We start from the raw sequence: 18,351 nt of genomic DNA on the forward strand, positions 1-18,351 counted from the left end.
GGAAAGGGCTCTGACTTATGAATCAGATCTGTATTTAAATTCCAACTCATATATTATGTTGGGTGGAGTATGTTAATCTCTCTGACTCTCTTTGCTCTTTCTTCTCTCTCAATACTCTTTATCTACTTTTAACAGATGATGTCAGTTCATACAGACTGTATTGTATCTATGCAGATTCTAAGTACATTAATGGAAATAACAATAAGAAATGGTGCGTATACAAATTTACTGTGATTAGTAGCATGAATTTTGGGTTACTTTGTACATGATCTCTTTAATATTACTAAACATTAGGATATTTGGAAATATAGAATAAAAAAATTTTTTTTAATATAAAGTCTTTAATAATAAAATGAAACTCTAATAAGAGAGTGCATTTTTCTAGTTGCATTGAGAAAAGGGGTATAAGATCTTACAAGTGGCAGCCCTTACGTAATTTTTACCAAGTCATGGCCTACTCTGCGGGTTAAAGAGAAATAGTTTATTTATTTAATTAGCCAATTAACTTTGATGGCTTTTTGGTGAGCAACAGTATTGTACTGATTATGCCTGAGAAGATTGAAAGTAAGAGTATGACAGTTGCATTCTCACCTTTGGGATCCCTTTTAATGAAACAAGCATTATGATTTACCTGTGAGACTTGGGACTACATACACACTGTACATGATAAAATCTTTGTGTTAGCAGTATTTGGTTTCTTACTATTCTTACTGTTGTTTTCCAGTCTTCTCAAAATGTTCCTCCCATGTTGCACCTTTTTATCATCCATCACTCACAGATATTTTGTTCATAAATGTCATTTCCTTCATATTTAATTGAAAATCTGTAATTCCTATATGATTATTCTAGATAGCTATATAGTTAATTTATTACCAGCTGCCATTTCTATGAAATCATGCTAATAATCCATGTTTCACATGCAAATTATCATCTTACAACTGAGGGTTTGTGAACCCAAGATTTGGGATAAAATATTTTCTTCTGTTAACTAGATACCTTCAGTGATTCACCAATTTGGCCCTGGATTCCATCATTGTCTGATATAGCTGCTGTGTTTTTCAATATGGGAATTGATTTTAGATCTTTATTTCCTCTGGAGAATCTTCAGCCAGACTTTAATGAAGACAATCTAGTGTAAGTGTTCTTTTTACTATTAACTCCCAAAATTATCTTCTAAATGATTTATATAACAACAGTTAATATTCATTTGATAAATTTAGTATTCATTCTTGATTTTTTAAAAGTCTCTCAAAGTTGAAATGGATCTTGAATGAAAGACATTCTTAACATCTAAATCTAAATGCCACCATCATATTTAACAGGGAAAAAATGGAAACATTTTTTAATTTAAAAAAAAAATTTCTTTTTAATGAGACTGCCTGTTGTTATTTACAACTGTTTGGGGATTACTGGCCAAAACAATTAGGCCATGAACAGCTACTGCCGCCTGAGTCACCTCAGTTGCTTCAGGCTTGGTCACCTCTGGCTCACCCCTAGTCCTCACCCCCCAGCCCCACCCTAGCCGCCCTCCTGTAGGCCAGCCCAGAGGCACACCCTCAGCTACAGGACAGGGCTGCCTACAGAGAGAAGCTCTTCACGTGGTTCCATCTACCTGATCATTTTTGTATCTGAGCCCATCAAGTAAAATATAGGAGAGGCCCAGGACTTAGAGAGGCTGAAAGGAAGATACGGTGGGAGCTGAAGGAGCAGCAAGCCTAGCTGCTTGCCCATGCCAGCAAGGCTCTTCTGTGTAGTGGAGTCCATGGTTTATAAGAAGAAAAGGAACTTTCTCCATCAGCTCCCCTTGGAAAAATTCTGAACTACCGAATCTTCATACAAACACTTTCTCTATTCTCCGTAAAAAAAATTGTTTAATTCAGGGGAAGATCAAGATGGCGAAGGAATAGGTGGGCGTGGAGTACATCTCTCTGCACAGATACATCAGGAATATACCTTCAGACACTGAAGTGCATGCCGAACACCAATTGAGAGCAGACAAGAGTACCTGACCAGCAGAAAAGAATATATAGGCCCCCACGCAAAACTCGAGATCAAGCCCTGAGGCTTTGGAGTGGGAGCACTGACTCCAAAACCCTAAGACTACCAGAGAACTAACCCTAGGAGGTGTCAAATAGTGAGAACTCACACAAAGGGAACCATTGGAATACAAGACCTGGCATCACCCTACCACTAATAGCACCATGTGCAGGATGCCTCATCTAAACAACAAACAAAACAAATATACAGACCCAATCATCAGCAGATAGGATTACCCCCTCACTCAGCCTTGCCCATCAGAGGAGAAACAAACCAAAACTCAGCACAGATCTCACCCTATAAGAAGCTTACATAAACCTCTGGACCAACCTTAGAGGGCAGAAACCAAAAGAAAGAATTCAGCCTTGAAGCCTGGGAAGAGGAAAGCTCAAACACAATAAGTCAAAATAATTAGATAAGAAAAAAAAGATGCAAAGATTGGAAATGGTGAAAGATTCATTGTTTGCTGAAAAGGTAATTTAATGTATACATAGAAGCCTAAGAGTCAATTGAAAAGCAATGACAAACTAGTAAGAAAATTTGGTATGGATGCCAGGGTACGATGTTAAAGAGAAGTTACTAACCTTTGGATATATGAGCTAACTAAAAGATATACTTAATTTACAATAGTAAGAAAAATACGCTAAATACCTAGGAATAAGCTTAAATAGAAGTTGTGTATGTATGTGTAAAATTACTAAAGAACAAAAAAGAACAGTAGGAAAATTCATCATAAATACATCAGAGCTCCCCCTAAGGTAAACTGAACTTGATGAGATCCTAATTAAAAATTAAAACTAATACAACGCCGTAAATCAACTATACTCCAGCAAAATTAAAGAAATGCCAGTCAGGTTTTTGTGGAGACAAGGGGAATTGGGATGCTACAAGTGATTCTAAAGTCATATAGAAAAAACAATACCCAGGAAAGTTTTGAGAAGTTATGAGGCAGGATTGACCTTAGCAGATAATAACATGGGACCGGTATAGAGATTCAAAGCTCCATCAGTGGAAGAAAATAAGCCCGGAAAAGAAACAAATACTTAGTAAATGCTAAAGGTAGTGTTTCAAACAATGAGGAAAGGGTGAGCTATTCAGTATCTGATATTACCCATTATTTGGGAATGAGGTGGCTTTCTAGTGTTTCCATACTTCAAACTGATAAAGATTTAAATGTATATAATGAAATCACAAAGTAATAGAACTTTTAATAATCCTAGAAGAAGGGAAGATCATTTTGTTTGAATGTGCAAAATCCATAAAAGATATTTAACATATTTGACCACTTTTTTAAAGAAAAGTCTCTATGACAGTAATCACCATAAACAAAAGTCAAAAGAAAATTGAGGAGTGGAAGGGAGAGTATAGCATAATAGTACTATATTATTTACTATTTTTTTAAACCCACTTTTAAGTACACCTGCACAGTTCAAACCCAGGTTGTTGAAAAGTCTGCAGTACTATACAATCATCAGTTGATTTAAACTGCAGATGTATGTATACAGGGCCATACAAGGATTTTAGACTTTGTGGCGGGTGGGTGCTCCAACCCCTGCATTGTGTAATCATCAACTACGAATGGAACTCTGCTGCTGCTGCTGCTAAGTCGCTCCAGTCGTGTCCGACTCTGCGCAACCCCATAGACGGCAGCCCACCAGGCTCCCCCGTCCCTGGGATTCTCCAAGCAAGAACACTGGAGTGGGTTGCCATTTCCTTCTCCAGTGCATGAAAGTGAAAAGTGAAAGTGATGTTGCTCAGTTGTGTCGGACTCTCAGCGACCCCATGGACTGCCGCCCGCCGGGCTCCTGTGTCCGTGGGATTTTCCAGGCAAGAGTACTGGAGTGGGGTGCCACTGCCTTCTCCAAATGGAACTCTGGTCATGGATAAAGGCTTAATTTCAAATTAATAAGAAAAAGTTCAATAACTACTAAAAAACCGGACAAAGGAAGTAAATAAAAAAGGAAAAACAGTTCTTAAACTTTATGAAAATACACTCACCTTTACTTTTTTTTTTTAATGCAAATTTTGTTATTTGGTATATCCTAAACCAAACCTTCATCCCTCCATCTCTTTCCACCACATACAGGATTCCTCCTTGTTGCTTAGATGTAACCTGTATCTGAAAATAGGTTCAGTTCAGTCGCTCAGTCATGTCCGACTCTTTGCGACCCCATGAATCGCAGCACGCCAGGCCTCCCTGTCTATCACCAACTCCCAGAGTTCACTCAGACTCACGTCCATTGAGTCAGTGATGCCATCCAGCCATCTCATCCTCTGTCATCCCCTTCTCCCGCCCCCAGTCCCTGCCAGCATCAGAGTCTTTTCCAATGAGTCAACTCTTTGCATGAGGTGGCCAAAGTACTGGAGTTTCAGCTTTAGCATCATTCCTTCCAAAGAAATCCCAGGGCTGATCTCCTTCAGAATGGACTGGTTGGATCTCCTTGCAGTCCAAGGGACTCTCAAGAGTCTTCTCCAACACCACAGTTGAAACGCATCAGTTCTTCCGTGCTCAGCACTGTTCTTCACAGTCCAACTCTCACATCCATACATTAGCACAGGAAAAACCATAGCCTTGACTAGACGGACCTTAGTTGGCAAAGTACTGTCTCTGCTTTTGAACATGCTATCTAGGTTGGTCATAACTTTTCTTCCAAGGAGTAAGCGTCTTTTAATACGTTAGATAGCAAATTTTCACATGAAGACTGTATTCTATCCCTTTAAATAGGAAACATAATGCTTTCTCAGACCATTCAAAAACTCCAGTATTTCTCCCCTCAAAAAAAGACCAAAATACTCAAATACCTATATTTAGAAAGTTAATACTATTTTATTATTTAACATTTAATGAACTGAGTAGTATGTGGTGATTTTGTATGTATGCAACAGATTTGAATTTTTTCTCTTCACTGTAGTGAACAGGTACTATAGTGGAAATAGTGAAGTAAAGATACAATTATTTCATTAAGACATAGCAAATGCCAATAATAATTTTTCTGATTGATTATTTACCAACTGAAGAGTTGCCTTAGTCAAGTTTGGTGACTGCAGCCAGGAGGTGGTGGCTTTAAGTTCCTGCTGTTGTATAGTGGTAGGAAAGATGAACACAGATGAGCAGGAGTGAGCTGGTGAAGGAATGAGTGAAGCATAATGAAATACCTGTTTAAACAGCATGGAGTACAAGACTAAATCCTGTTGAGATGTGACCACAACTCACTTCTCTTACTAGGACTCATGTGCAGCCTATCTATTTTTGCTGTTATGTGTATGCATATTCACAAATATGCACCCAAATAGTAGATTTGAAGGTTGTTAGAGTAAATATTCAGATACGGAGAGTAAGACATTAAAGGATTCAAGTAACAGTTCTTCAGCATTAGTCTGCAGGATATACAGACTTAGTCCTAACCTCTTTCTATTCTACATTCCATTAATTGTTACATCGCTGTGTTCTCTTCCTGTACCTATCTCAGAGCTATTCTTTCCTTTTCATCCGTAGCATCAGCCTTATTCAGATCCTCCTCTCATGTCTAGCACAGCAGAAATCTTCCTTCTGGGAGCTTCCCACCTCCAATATATTTATTCTTTTCACTGTTAGAGGATTCCTTTTATGAAAATTTTCTTCTCTGCTTTTAAACCTTTACACCTGTATCTACAATTGACTCTGACCTGTTTTCTATTTTGTTCACCCTTTTGTTCTAACCAAATATCTTGCTCTTTCTTCACATTAGCCATTGTTGGCATTGGATCTTCCTCATGCAAGTCCCTCACTTCCATCCTCAGTGTCTGCTTATCAAAATCTTATCTGTCTCACTTCCTGAAGCACTGTTCATTTGAGTGGAGCTACCAATACTTACATATTTTTACTGTGTGCCAGACATGGTTCTGGGGGCTTAATATATAGTACTTCATCTGATAGTCACTAAAGCTACTCAGATATTTTAAGAAATAAGACGGTTCTGCACATGTATCTGGGAGTATCTCCAAGATACAAGTATTAAAGCATTGGAGAGAGGTGCATTCATATTTACTTGTATGCATATAAAACACCTACAGGAGGAAGGGCTGAAGCTAGTAGTGATTGTCCACGGGAAGGGGAATGAGCTGCTGAGGGACTAGACTGCAAGGACCATTCTCTTCAGCACACTGTGCCTTAATATCGCTTAACCTTTTTTTAACCATATGAAAGGGTTATGTATTCAAAAAATTAAATATTACCTATATTTTGAAGGCTAGGTTCATTTGTCTCTCTGCCATGAACCTTCTTCACTGATTTCCTCAACCAAAATTGAAATGCTTAGAATTGTTTATATTGCTGTGACAGTTTTATTGGGCCTCTCAGGAGTCTTCTAAGTAATTTGAGTTGTTTGTAGTCGGAGCCACCTTCTTCATAGCTCTCAGACACCAAGAGCAACAGGGAGATTGCCTTATAAAAAGCAGCTGTTCCAGGGAAAACTAATGTATAGAGATGGAAATCAAATTTACCTGGAGTAGGAGATAGCTGATTAACTCAGATCTGATAAGGAGTCTGGGAAGTAATAGAATTGTTCTATTTCTTGGTTGGGATGGTGGTTACACTAGTATATACATATTCATCAAAGTTTTAAATGTGTATATTTCTTCTATCATATGTAATTATACCTCAAAATTTTTGTTGTTCAGTGCTTCTCAGAATTTTGTTCCTAATTTCTCACTGCTTTATTCACCTTTCTATAGTTCTGAAACGCAGATGACATTGGGGGTGAAAGAAAATGAAGATTCATCTTACAAGCCAATTTTTTCTTCTCTCCCTGAAACCAACATTTTAAATGTGGTTAAGGTAGGAAAAAAACTGTTTTGTGTGTCTTTAGCACAGAGCTGGAACCATTTAGTTTTTTGCTTAGTGATTTTCAAACAAAATCACTAGTGTTTTACCATGGAATTTCTAGTGTCTGAAATTCCTTGGCAATATTCTTTGTATTAAAACTTGATTTTGCTATTTTTATTTTTGTTTTAATATTATGAGCAAAAGGGAACTTTAAATCAGCATTATGTGATTAAAATAGTTCTAGGAATACCTTTACCAAGAAGCTTTTTGAAACTAGTATTTTTGAAACCAATAATTTTCTAGAATTAGACTATACAAAGAAAAATTGTTATTTACAGTATACCCTAGTGACCAAGAATTAATAAGAGTTAAAACTTCTTTAGTGACTGAATCAAATCAATAGTGATACTGAACTGTTAGAATCTTGAAAATTAAAAATGGAGAAGAAAATACTTAGCAATTCAACTATTAACATGAATGTTTTTTGCCTTTTCCTAGACAGCTGATGTTTTGGTTTCTGTAGTTCCCATTTGCATTTTTTGTCAAAAAGTTTTTATACTGTAAACTCTTCAAGCAGAATATATTTCCTCAAGTTGTTTTATCTCTGATGTGTGTCAAAGTTTCTAGGCTTGTGTACATCTATACATCCAGAAGGTTACCAGGATCGTGAAATAATGTTACTGATCTTAATGTTGTTTAAAATGAGTTTGGAGAAAGAATTGAAACAGATTCCTCTAGTGGACTTTCAGAGTCTCTTAATAAACCTGATGAAAAACATCAGAGATTGGAACACAAAGGTAACATTACTTAAAACTTTAGTATTGTTTTTTGTATAGCATCACGGTTTGACTTTCATAGTGCATGCAGAAGTGACAGTTTCTAACCTAAGTTGAGATCTTCAGCAGATGAAAACTTAACTGAGGAAAGGACTGTCTTTGCTGGAACTGTATTCATGAAACTGAATCTTTTCTAAAACTGAAGCCGTTCATTCAACAAAAAATGTGTTAGGTTTATTGGGGATTAACTGTGAACCAAGTATTATTAATACAGGTGCTAGAGATAAAGCTATGTGAAGATAAAACCCTTGCTCTTCCCGCACTTTTTAGTCAAAGGCTTAGGTTATAAACAGTGTAAACGTAGATTATAATATCATATTAAGTTATAGTAAATGCTACAAATTACAGTAAAGCAGGACAAGGCAGGTATCTTCTGCTATTTGATAAGAGGCAGTTAGAGAAGGCCTTTCTGAAGTGACCTTTGAACAGAGACCTAAATTGAAATGGTAGAGTGAATCACACATACAAAAATTTGAGTTAAATTTCTGTGGCCATTGAGGATAAACATGGATAATTTTTGTTAGGTTTTTAAAAATTATGTTTTTCAACCTTTTTTTGGTAGAAAATGTCAAACGTGCTAAAGTAGGGGAAACAGTTTAATGAACCCCTAAGTACTTATCACCCAGCTTCAGCAGTTATCAAAATGTAATCAATTTTCAGCTTCCTAGGTGGCACTAGTGGTAAAGAACCTGCCTGCCAGTGCAAGAGACATAAGAGACATAGGTTCGATCCCTGGGTTGGGAAGATGCCCTGGAGAAGACCATGACAACCCACTCTAGTATCTTTCCTGGAGAATCCCATGGACACAGGAGCCTGGCCAGCTACAGTCCATTGGGTCACACAGAGTTGGACATGACTGCAGCGATTTGGCACAGCACACAATCACTCTTATCTCTTACCCTTATCCTATATTTCCTTTCCTTTTTTTTTTTTAAATTCGGTTGGCCAGTCATGTCTGGCACTTTGGGACCCCATTCACTGTAGCCCACTAGGCTCCTCTCTCCATGGGATTTCCCAGGCAAAAATACTGGAGTGGGTTGCCATTTCCTTTTCCAGGGGATCTTCCTGACTCTTACTAAGGGATTATTTTGAATACTGAAATAGTATTTAAACTTGAGGATTCCTAAATTCAAAAAATTCCTGGTCAGGAACATGTATTGTGCAACTCTTACTATATACCTTTAGAAACTGGTATTTGTATTTAGATTATTCTTTGAAGGACTGTTAAAATCAGTGTAGATCTGGTGTAGTACAAAACACAAAAGTTAAGTAAAATTCTGATAAATGTATTTATTCTGTTTACTCTAGAGTTTAAGATAAAACTGAATCTGTGTGCTCTTTTTGTAATCTTAAGTCAAGAAGGGACATGGATGATCTGTTAGATACTTGATTCCACTAACTTATGTGAAAACTTTTGCTCATGGTTTGTTTTCAGGTGCCTGAACTCTCTCTGGCCATAAACGAACTCTCCACTCATCCCCACAACCTTCTCTGGTTGGTACAGCTGGTCCCTAACTGGACATCACGTGGAAGGTATTGAGAAGTGAGAATGAAATGTTAGAAAACTATATGTTTACATTAATGAAATGCCCTTTGTTTCCTTTCATAATTTCTTAAATGTTAGATCAGAGTCTTTTATTTGATATTATAAGAAAAGGCATTGACAGCCTGATTCTGATTCTCAGCTCAGATCACTTTGTAGTAGTCTTGATTATTAATTTTAGCTTTAGCTTATCTGATAACTTAATATAGATGGCATATACCACAAAAATGAATCAATTCGCTTTTTTTTTTTTTGCTTTAATAAAAAGGAATTCCAGCAATAAAATAGATTTTCCAACAGTAAATTGTCAGGGTCAAATTTAAAGGCTCTCAATGGTTTTCCTGCACTTCAGACAACTTTAACTTTGTGTACAAATATTTTACATGGAAATGTTACTATTCTAATAAAGTTTATATATTCTTATATAGGCTTCTCTTGAAACATTAGCTGTGTTGCAAATTAGAAGAACTTCTTTTGGCTCATTCATATTCTTCTTAAGCAGTATTGATTAAATGCATCCTAAATACTTTAAAATTCTAATTTCAGGCAACTGAGACAGTGCCTCAGCCTAGTGATTATTTCAAAGCTTTTGGATGAAAAACGTGAAGATATCCCTAATATGAATAATCTGCAGGTATAAATAGCACTTTTGTTTTCTTTTAATAAGTGGGAGAGAAGTATGGAAAAAAACGATGGATCCTGTGTCAAAAGTCCTTCAGTTAGAGCTTAACTCTTGGGCCGAACAGTGTTCATGTAATCTTTTGCATGGTATTTAACCAATGAGACCTAGTTTCTTTATCTGAAATGGAGACATAACACACCATCTACCACATAGGATGGTTGTGGACAATTAGATGAATTAATTTATAAAAAGTGCTGGGAAAATCATAATATGCTATATAAATGTGACTAATTATTTCACCTTGTCAACATTAGCAATTTTATCACGAGATTAGAAATTGCAAAACTATTAAGTGTTAATTACATCCTGTTTTTATATTAGTCTATAAATTACAGAGCTTAAATGTGGTTGCCCTATAATTAAGTACTTTTTCAGTAGTGAATATATCATGTATATATGCGTGTATATAAACATGTCCTATAGAAAATCCATTCTGAGAAGTCCTGAAGGCACTAGTGGGGGCTATTTGTAGTTGAATTTGAAACATAGAATCTGATCTAAATGTTTTCTTCTTGTTTGAATTGCAGTGCAGTATAAAATAATCTGTCAAATCCTACAGACTAAAAATAAATGTGGAGATAGAGATTCTGGCCTTGAAAACAAACTGTAGTGGTTGAAACAGTTAACCAACCATTGCGGTACAGTATAGCAAGAACAGTGACAGAAGTATGCTCAGGGTGCTGTGGGACAGAGAGATTGAAAAGGACAGCTATTTCTATATTAGTAGAGTTGAAGTAGGTTTGATTCTAGATTTATGGGGGGACCACGCCTGAGCCACCAAGGTAATTAGAAATAGCTCTCAGTCCTTTCAGTGATATTACTGCCATCAAAAGAGAATTCTTTCCAGAATTCACTAACTTCTACTCACAAAGATGAAGATTCAACTTTGCTGACTTTCAAATAATTTTTCATAAAAAGTATTCCCTTTGACCTCTTGTTTGGTAATGCAGTTTGGTCTCCTCCTCAAGTTTTCATCTTCAATTAAAAGTACTAAATCTTAAATTTAATATCCCTTTTAGGGAATTTCCTGGTGGTTCAGTGGTTAGCACTTCGCACTTTCACTGCCAGGGCCTGGGTTCAATCCCTGGTTGAGGAACTAAGCTCCTACAAGCCTCAAAGTGCAACCAAAAAAATTAAAATTAGGATCCCTTTTAAGCAGTTGACTTCCCCGCCCCCCCCCCCCCCCCCCCCGTCATTTTATTACAATGAAGTTTAACAGTATATAAAAGACACATGAACCTTGGTGGGTCAGTTGGAGACTTTGTTTTTTTGGTTGCACCACATGGCATGCAGAATCTTCCCTGACTAGGGATCAAACCTGTGCCCCCTACATTGGGAGTGTGCAGTTTTTAACCACTGACTGCCAGGGAAGTCCCTCAGTTGGGGACTTTCAAGTAAAGAATAAATGAATATCACTGAACTTTAAGAAGCTAAATTAGAGAAGGCAAAATGAACAGAGGACACTGAAAAAAAAATGTCTAAGAAAGAGTAAATGTATTGCCTAATATGTTCCATTGTCTCCTCTTTCCTTTGATAGATATCAGTCTTACATCGCTATCTTGTGCAAATGAAGCCTTCAGATTTGTTGAAGAAAATGGTCTTGAAGAAAAGAGCTGAACACCCAAATAACGCTATTGATGATAATCTTCATTTGGAACTTGAAAAGCAGGTATCTAGGGCTAGATCTTCTCAAAAGAGTACATTTGAGCACAACCTGTGATAGCTTCCTAACCATAGACATTTCTTAGAGACTAGATACATTGTAGCATAGAGGAGCCTGGTAGGCTGCAGTCCATGGGGTCGCTGAGTCTGACATGACTGAGCGACTTCACTTTCACTTTTCACTTTCATGCATTGGAGAAGGAAATGGCAACCCACTCCAGTGTTCTTGCCTGGAGAATCCCAGGAACGGGGGAGCCTGGTGGGCTGCCATCTCTGGGGTCGCACAGAGTTGGACACGACTGAAGCGACTTAGCAGCAGCAGCAGCATAGTTATATGGTGAATGATATTTTCGTTCATTGCTGTCATAAAAATCCTTCAGTTAACTTGAAGACTGAAATAAAAGGATTGTTGGTAATTTAATACTGCAGGTATTTTTCGTAGCCCTTTACTAGGGCAGTCATGAGGTGGTAAAAGGAATGAACTTGAATTAGAAATCAGAAACCTGGGATAAATGCTTGACTTTTGCTTACATACCAGTCAACTTTAGCAAATCCAGTCCTTCCTGGGCAACCTCCCTAATGTTTAAACTGGCATGACATGTACTCTAGCTAATTTCATCCATGGGTGTTGACTTTATTCATTTCTCTACCAGGCATATTACCTGACCTACATTCTTCTTCATTTAATCGGTGAGGTTAGTTGTTCTCACTCCTTTTCTTCTGAACAACGGGTAGGTATTTTTTCATCCTTTTTATTTTTAATAAATGTCACTATTGATGGAATAATTATCATTTTTTATATAGGAGAAAATATAACTTTTATCAAATTCACTTTGGATTCACTGTTGAAATAACAATGTACACTGGAAAGGGAGAAGTGATGGTAACCTTGCAGCCTTTTTGTTGTTGTTGTCTGTACTGAGTCTTCGTTGCTGTGCAGGCTTTCTCTAGTTGCAGCAGCAGGAGCTACTCTCATTGCAGTGTGTGGGCTTCTCATTGCGGTGACTTCTCTTGTTATGGGGCACAGGCCCTAGGATATGTGGGCTTCGTAGTTGCAACTTGCAGGCTCCATAGTTAGGGCACACAATCTCTATAGAGTGTGTGGGGCTTCAGTAGTTGTGGTTCACAGGCTGAGTTGCCCTATAGTATGTTGAATGTTCCTGGACCAACCTGTGTCCCCTGTATTGACAGGTGGATTCCTAACTGCTGGACCACCAGGGAAGTCCAAACTCAACATTTGTTTTTTCTTGCCTTGCTATAAGACTTGCAGAATCTTAGTTCCTCAACCAGAGATTGCAGCCATATTGTTGATAGTTATTCATCTACAAATGTTTGTTCTGTTTATTGGAGTGGAACTTAACCGAGATAACTTGGCAGTAGTGTAATACATTAATATCAAGATCGCCAAATACTAAATGAGCTAGCTTTTAGCTCCATTCTTCCATCTCTGCTCCCACTCCATTTCCTTTTTTCTTTAAAAATAATGTTTGCCTTCAAAATTAAACTGATGGTAAATCAGGCTACTTGAGATCTACGTTCCTAAATTATTTCCTCATGTTAATATTTTCATTTTGAATTATTTTATTCCAGTACTATCATGTTCCTTATTTGTGGGGAAAATTCTTGTTTAATTCTCCATGTTTCTACTTTAGGTAATCCAACCCCTGTTTAAAACTTTGTATCTCCTTAGACATGATCAAAAAGGACACAAGACTGTTTCCTATGTTTTTATAAACACTGTTATACATAGAAGTGTTTGCTCTCCTGATTAGAACCTAATATAATCATTTGTGGAGCTTCCCTAGTGGCCCTAGTGGTAAAGAACCTACCTGCCAATGCAAGAGACAGAAGAGACGTGGGTGGGTTCCACCCCAGGATCAGGAAGATCCCCTGGTGGAGGGCAGAGCAACCCACTCCAGTATCTTGCCTGGAGAATCCCATGAACAGATGAGCCTGGCAAGCTAGAGTCCATAGGATCGCAAAGAGTCGGATGTAACTGAAGCAACTTAGCATGCATGCAGTCATCTATCTGTTCTTACATATGGTCTTAAATTTTTTTAATTATTTTTTCTGATTAGAAAACCATAATTATTGTGTTAAAACTCAATTACTATAAAACCATGTAAGGTAGAAAGTGAAAGACTTTATAATCCAGTGCCCTCCTGTAAATTTCTCCATAATTTACGAATATCCCAACATAATTACCTTTTTTTAAATGATGTCATGCTATTCACATTATTTGCAACTTAACGTTTTCTCCTCCACTGTAAATTACTTAGCACGACTGTCTAATTAAACTAGTATTCCAAAATCTTTACTGATGAACATTCCTTTTTCTGTGATTACATACAATACTAACATGAACCTTTGGAAGCATTTCTGTAGGGTAAATTCCTAGAAGTAGAAATGCTAAAGCAAAATTTATAAAGTTTTCAAATTTTAATTATTGTAAAATGATTATTATCACATTTCCCTCCTCAAAAGTGTCCATTTACATTCTCACTTTAGTATATATATGAGTGTGACTCTTTTGAACTGTACACTTCTAACACTTAATTTTTCAAAGAACTATTAGTAAACCTTGTTTTGTTCATAGAGAAATAGGTAAGCTGTTACTTGAATATTTCATTCGAGATCATGTTAACAGAAGGACTTAGATTTCTGAGCACTACATCATAGTCTGAACTCTGGAGCTAATTTTCATTAATGTGTCTTAATACATGCAAAAATCTTTTGTGTATGTTTTATACATTAGCTAGCAATAAGCAGTAACTGATTATTGCAGCAGTCACTACATTTTACTCATATGACTGCTACTGTGGTGGACAGTTAATATCAGAAATTGCTAAGGTAGTTTTTTTTTAAATGATTGTCAGTTCTAGCTACCTAATCTCTTCTTTGTTCATTTGTAATGCTTTAAAATTGTTTTCATCCTTCATATTTGTTTTACACAGAAACACTTTGTGCACCTCTGTGGGGCTTTGGAAAAGCACGTTAAGTGTGATATTAGGGAAGATGCAAGACTGTTTTATAGAACTAAGGTAAGTATGCCTTTTTCTTAATAGTTTTGTTATTTGTTTATCCTTGGCTTTATTAATATTTGAGTAAGAGAAGCCTAAAAGCCTCTTATTTAAGAACATATAACATTAGAAATAAGACTTTCTCGTTTAATAACAAATTAGGTTCGTCTGAGTACTTCTAGCTAGATTGAAAGTGAAAGGGAAAAATCTCAAAGCAAAACATTTAAGACAAGAAGCTGAACAGAAAAGCTGAATATAAGAATATGGAGTTAGGAAAACAACTTTAGTATTAATAAAACAATTTGACAATTTTTCCTGAAATATAAACACCACTATTTTTAAAACGTTTTCTTCTAAGGATTTTTTTTTTAATTCTTAATCATCCTTTAGCTTTTGCAGTGTAGGGTGATTCTTCCTTGGCATTTGTGTTTAGATAGTCATTAAAGGTGAGATTTCGGGTTTGTGATTAGCTGTAAAGTCATTTCAACAATGCCTGTGTAGACTTAGTATCTGTTTTTGTTTTAATAGATTTAAGTTAAATACCAAAAGGAGCAACTAACAAAATTGTATTAGATTGAAGATGTTCAAATGCAGGTAGGAGATAGCTCTTTGGCTTAGAGTGAAAACCAGTTTCAGAAGCACATTCTTTTGAACATTGACTAGTTACTGACCCATAGAACTTGGTGGTGGTGGTGGCTACTGCTGACAGACATGCTACATGCCAAATTTTTGTTTCTTAAAGCCAAGAGGCTGGGCATAGACTGGTGCCAGGGCTCCTCTTACTTAGAGTGGAGAGTGACACAGAGATCTATGGAAATTGCTTCAGGGGCAGTCCTGCTGAAATGAATGAATTGCATGCCTCTCCACAAGCCTCTAGTAGAAAAGGTGCTGATTGTTTTGGAGAAACTGAATCTGCCAAACTGTAAATGGAGTAAAAAGCAGACCTTACAGTTTACTTTATAAACTTAAAGCAACTCTAAAATTCCTGACCCTTTTAAAATATTTTGTTGGGACTTCCCTGGCAGTCCAGTGGTTAAGACTCCACACTTCCACTTCAGGGGGCACAAGGTCAGTCCCTTGTCAGAAAACTGAGATCCCACATGCTGCACGGCACAGCCCAAAATAAACATGCATAAATATTTACAAACATTTTGTCAGGCTGTTATGTCCAAGAACTAATTGGGAATCCTCTAGTGTGGTAGGAAAGTTTGAGTTTCATTCAAAGACTTACTAAAGCTCCAAATGTAGGAATGCATCAGGTATTTATATATTAAGAGGATTCATTGTGCAGGCTACCTTTCAGCAACACAGATTCTATCCAAACTATCTCAGCTTCCTGCTCTTGAGTGAGTCATTAATCACTTTCTTTGTTTTTGAGGCAGAGATAGGAGTAGGGTTTTCTATGGTGCAGGGGCTTGACACCACTAACCCCCACATAGTTCACGAGTCGTCTATACTTTGCAGAACGCTAGAGAAACTTAACACTCAATTTTGGATCTCCTGATAATGTGGAAAGGAACAAATAACCACCCTCTTTTGTGACCTTGAATCAAATAGAACTTAAAAGGCAAGGAAAAACCAAAGCCTTGGGTCCTGTAAGAGTGGGAATCCTACTCTTCAGCTTTCCTGTTGGGTGTTCAGAAGCCAGTGAGTTGAAAATAGGTGTTTTGAAGGCAGAAAATATGTTTTTTTGGATGATCTTTAGTTAACTAATGTGAAAATGGAGTCCTAAGCATTCAGTATCTTAGACGTGATGATAGAGAATGGTCTTAGTTAATCACTGTGACTTGAAAACCCCTCTAGAAGTTGAGTTTCTTGACAGAAACTACATTGAGTTGTTGGGGGTGGGTCTGTCACAATTATCAGGTCTTTTGTGTCAAGTCTTAAATTGTTTTGATCTGATCTCTTTTTCCCCTTCTTTGTATTTTTAAGGTAAAAGACTTGGTTGCCAGGATACATGGAAAATGGCAGGAAATAATACAGAACTGTCGGCCTACTCAGGTGTCATTTTATTAAACAGTTTTATTTGTTCTCAATTTGTTGTTGTTCAGTCAGTCATTTCTGACTCTTTGCAACCCCATGGACTGCGGCACGCCAGGCTTCCCTGTCCATCACCATCTCCCAGAGTTTGTGCAAACTTAATGTCCCATTTAGTTGGTGATGCCATCCAGCCATCTCTACGTCTGTTGTCCCCTTCTCCTCCTGCCTTCAATCTTTCCCAGCATCTGGTTCTTTTCCATGAGTTGGCTCTTTGCATCAAGTGGCCAAAGTATTGGAGCTTCAGCTTCAGCATCAGTCCTTCCAATGAATATTCAGAGTTGATTTCCTTTAGAATTTACTGGTTTGATGCTGTTATTTCTTCATACTGCTCTAAAAAAGCATGACAAAGTACTTACTTCTAGATATGTTAAGATAAACTGAAAATTCCAATATACTCCTTTATGTATGTTTTTAAAATTCTTGTTTGTTCTTATATTCATTTATTTTCAAAGGTGGTTGACCCGATTTTAAAACGTTACATTGCATCCAGTGGTGCTTATTTCATGTAGAGTATTTCTTAATATCTTTATTGAGATAAAATTCACATGTCATACATATCACCCAATTAAAGTATACGGTATTTTTTAGTATATGCACAGTTGTTCAATCATCACCACAGTTTAACTTTAGTACATTGCTGTCACTCCAAAAAGTGACAGTCATGCCCATTAGCAGTCACTCCTCATTCCCCAAGCACCTGCACTCCCATCCCTACTCACCACAAGCCCTAGGCTACCACTGATCCACTTTCTGTCTAAATAGACTTGCCTATTCTTTATATTTCATACAGATGGAATCATATATGATGTAGTCTTTTGTGACTGGCTTCTTTTACATAACATAATATTAAGTTAATGCATGTTTGGCATGTTGTATGTCCTTTGTATTGCCAAGTAGTATTCCACCATATGCATATATCACAGTTTCTATATCTACTTATTAGTAGATTTATATATCTACTTTTATATATCTACTTATTATGAATTGTTACCACTTCCTGGCTGTTGTGAATAATGCTTCCATGAACATTTGTGTATAGGTAAAGTGGCTGCACTGTTTTACATTCCCACCAGAATGTTGGAGATTTCCAGTTTTTCCACATTCTTGCCAACATTTGTCATTATCTGTTTTTCAAATATAGACATAGGGAGTTGAACGAGGAATGTCATTGTGATTTTAATTTGCATTTCCCCGATGTTGAGTGTCTTTTTATGTGTTTGTTGGCCATTCATACATTTTCTTTGAAGAAGTCTCTATTCAAATCCTTTGTCCATTTTTTAACTGTGAGAATTCTCCATATGTTCTAAATATAAATTCCCCCATGAGGTACATAATTTGCCAATATGTTCTCCCATTCTCTGTGTGGCCTTTCATTGTTTTGATGATGTTATTCAGAGAACAGAAGTTTTTCATTATGATGAAGTCCAGTTTTGTTTTGTTTTTTCTTTTGTCACTTAGGGTTTTCGTATTATATCTAAGGATACTTTCCACAAGAAGGACATTGTTTAAACACTTGCTAATAAGTTTACCATCCTGTTTATTTACAGACCAACTACAGTAATAAATGGGATTGTATCAAAGTAACAGGAACACAGAAGTCTTTGAGAAATATTATGTTAATGTTTTGTTGTTCTTGTTTTAGTTACTAATCTCCATAGACTTATTTTAGGCCAGCCTTTTTTGCTGATGTAGCATTAAAACAAAAGAATTTAATACCAAAACTTCGT

The 18,351-nt window shown here is 36.8% G+C and overlaps 1 protein-coding gene across 1 annotated transcript in view; it reads left to right on the forward strand.

Annotated features, from left to right (window-relative positions):
- SLF2 (SMC5-SMC6 complex localization factor 2) overlaps positions 1-18,351 on the forward strand; it is a 41,435-nt gene that overhangs the window by 19,533 nt on the left and 3,551 nt on the right. Inside the window, exons 10-19 of the mRNA XM_052660744.1 lie at positions 136-211; positions 993-1,134; positions 6,751-6,853; positions 7,462-7,638; positions 9,113-9,210; positions 9,767-9,854; positions 11,440-11,571; positions 12,218-12,295; positions 14,519-14,605; positions 16,517-16,585. Coding sequence (XP_052516704.1) covers positions 136-211; positions 993-1,134; positions 6,751-6,853; positions 7,462-7,638; positions 9,113-9,210; positions 9,767-9,854; positions 11,440-11,571; positions 12,218-12,295; positions 14,519-14,605; positions 16,517-16,585 — 1,050 coding nt within the window. The remainder of the gene's footprint in view (positions 1-135; positions 212-992; positions 1,135-6,750; positions 6,854-7,461; positions 7,639-9,112; positions 9,211-9,766; positions 9,855-11,439; positions 11,572-12,217; positions 12,296-14,518; positions 14,606-16,516; positions 16,586-18,351) is intronic.

This window comes from Budorcas taxicolor, chromosome 23, assembly GCF_023091745.1.
Source record: "Budorcas taxicolor isolate Tak-1 chromosome 23, Takin1.1, whole genome shotgun sequence".
Taxonomy (NCBI): domain Eukaryota; kingdom Metazoa; phylum Chordata; class Mammalia; order Artiodactyla; family Bovidae; genus Budorcas; species Budorcas taxicolor.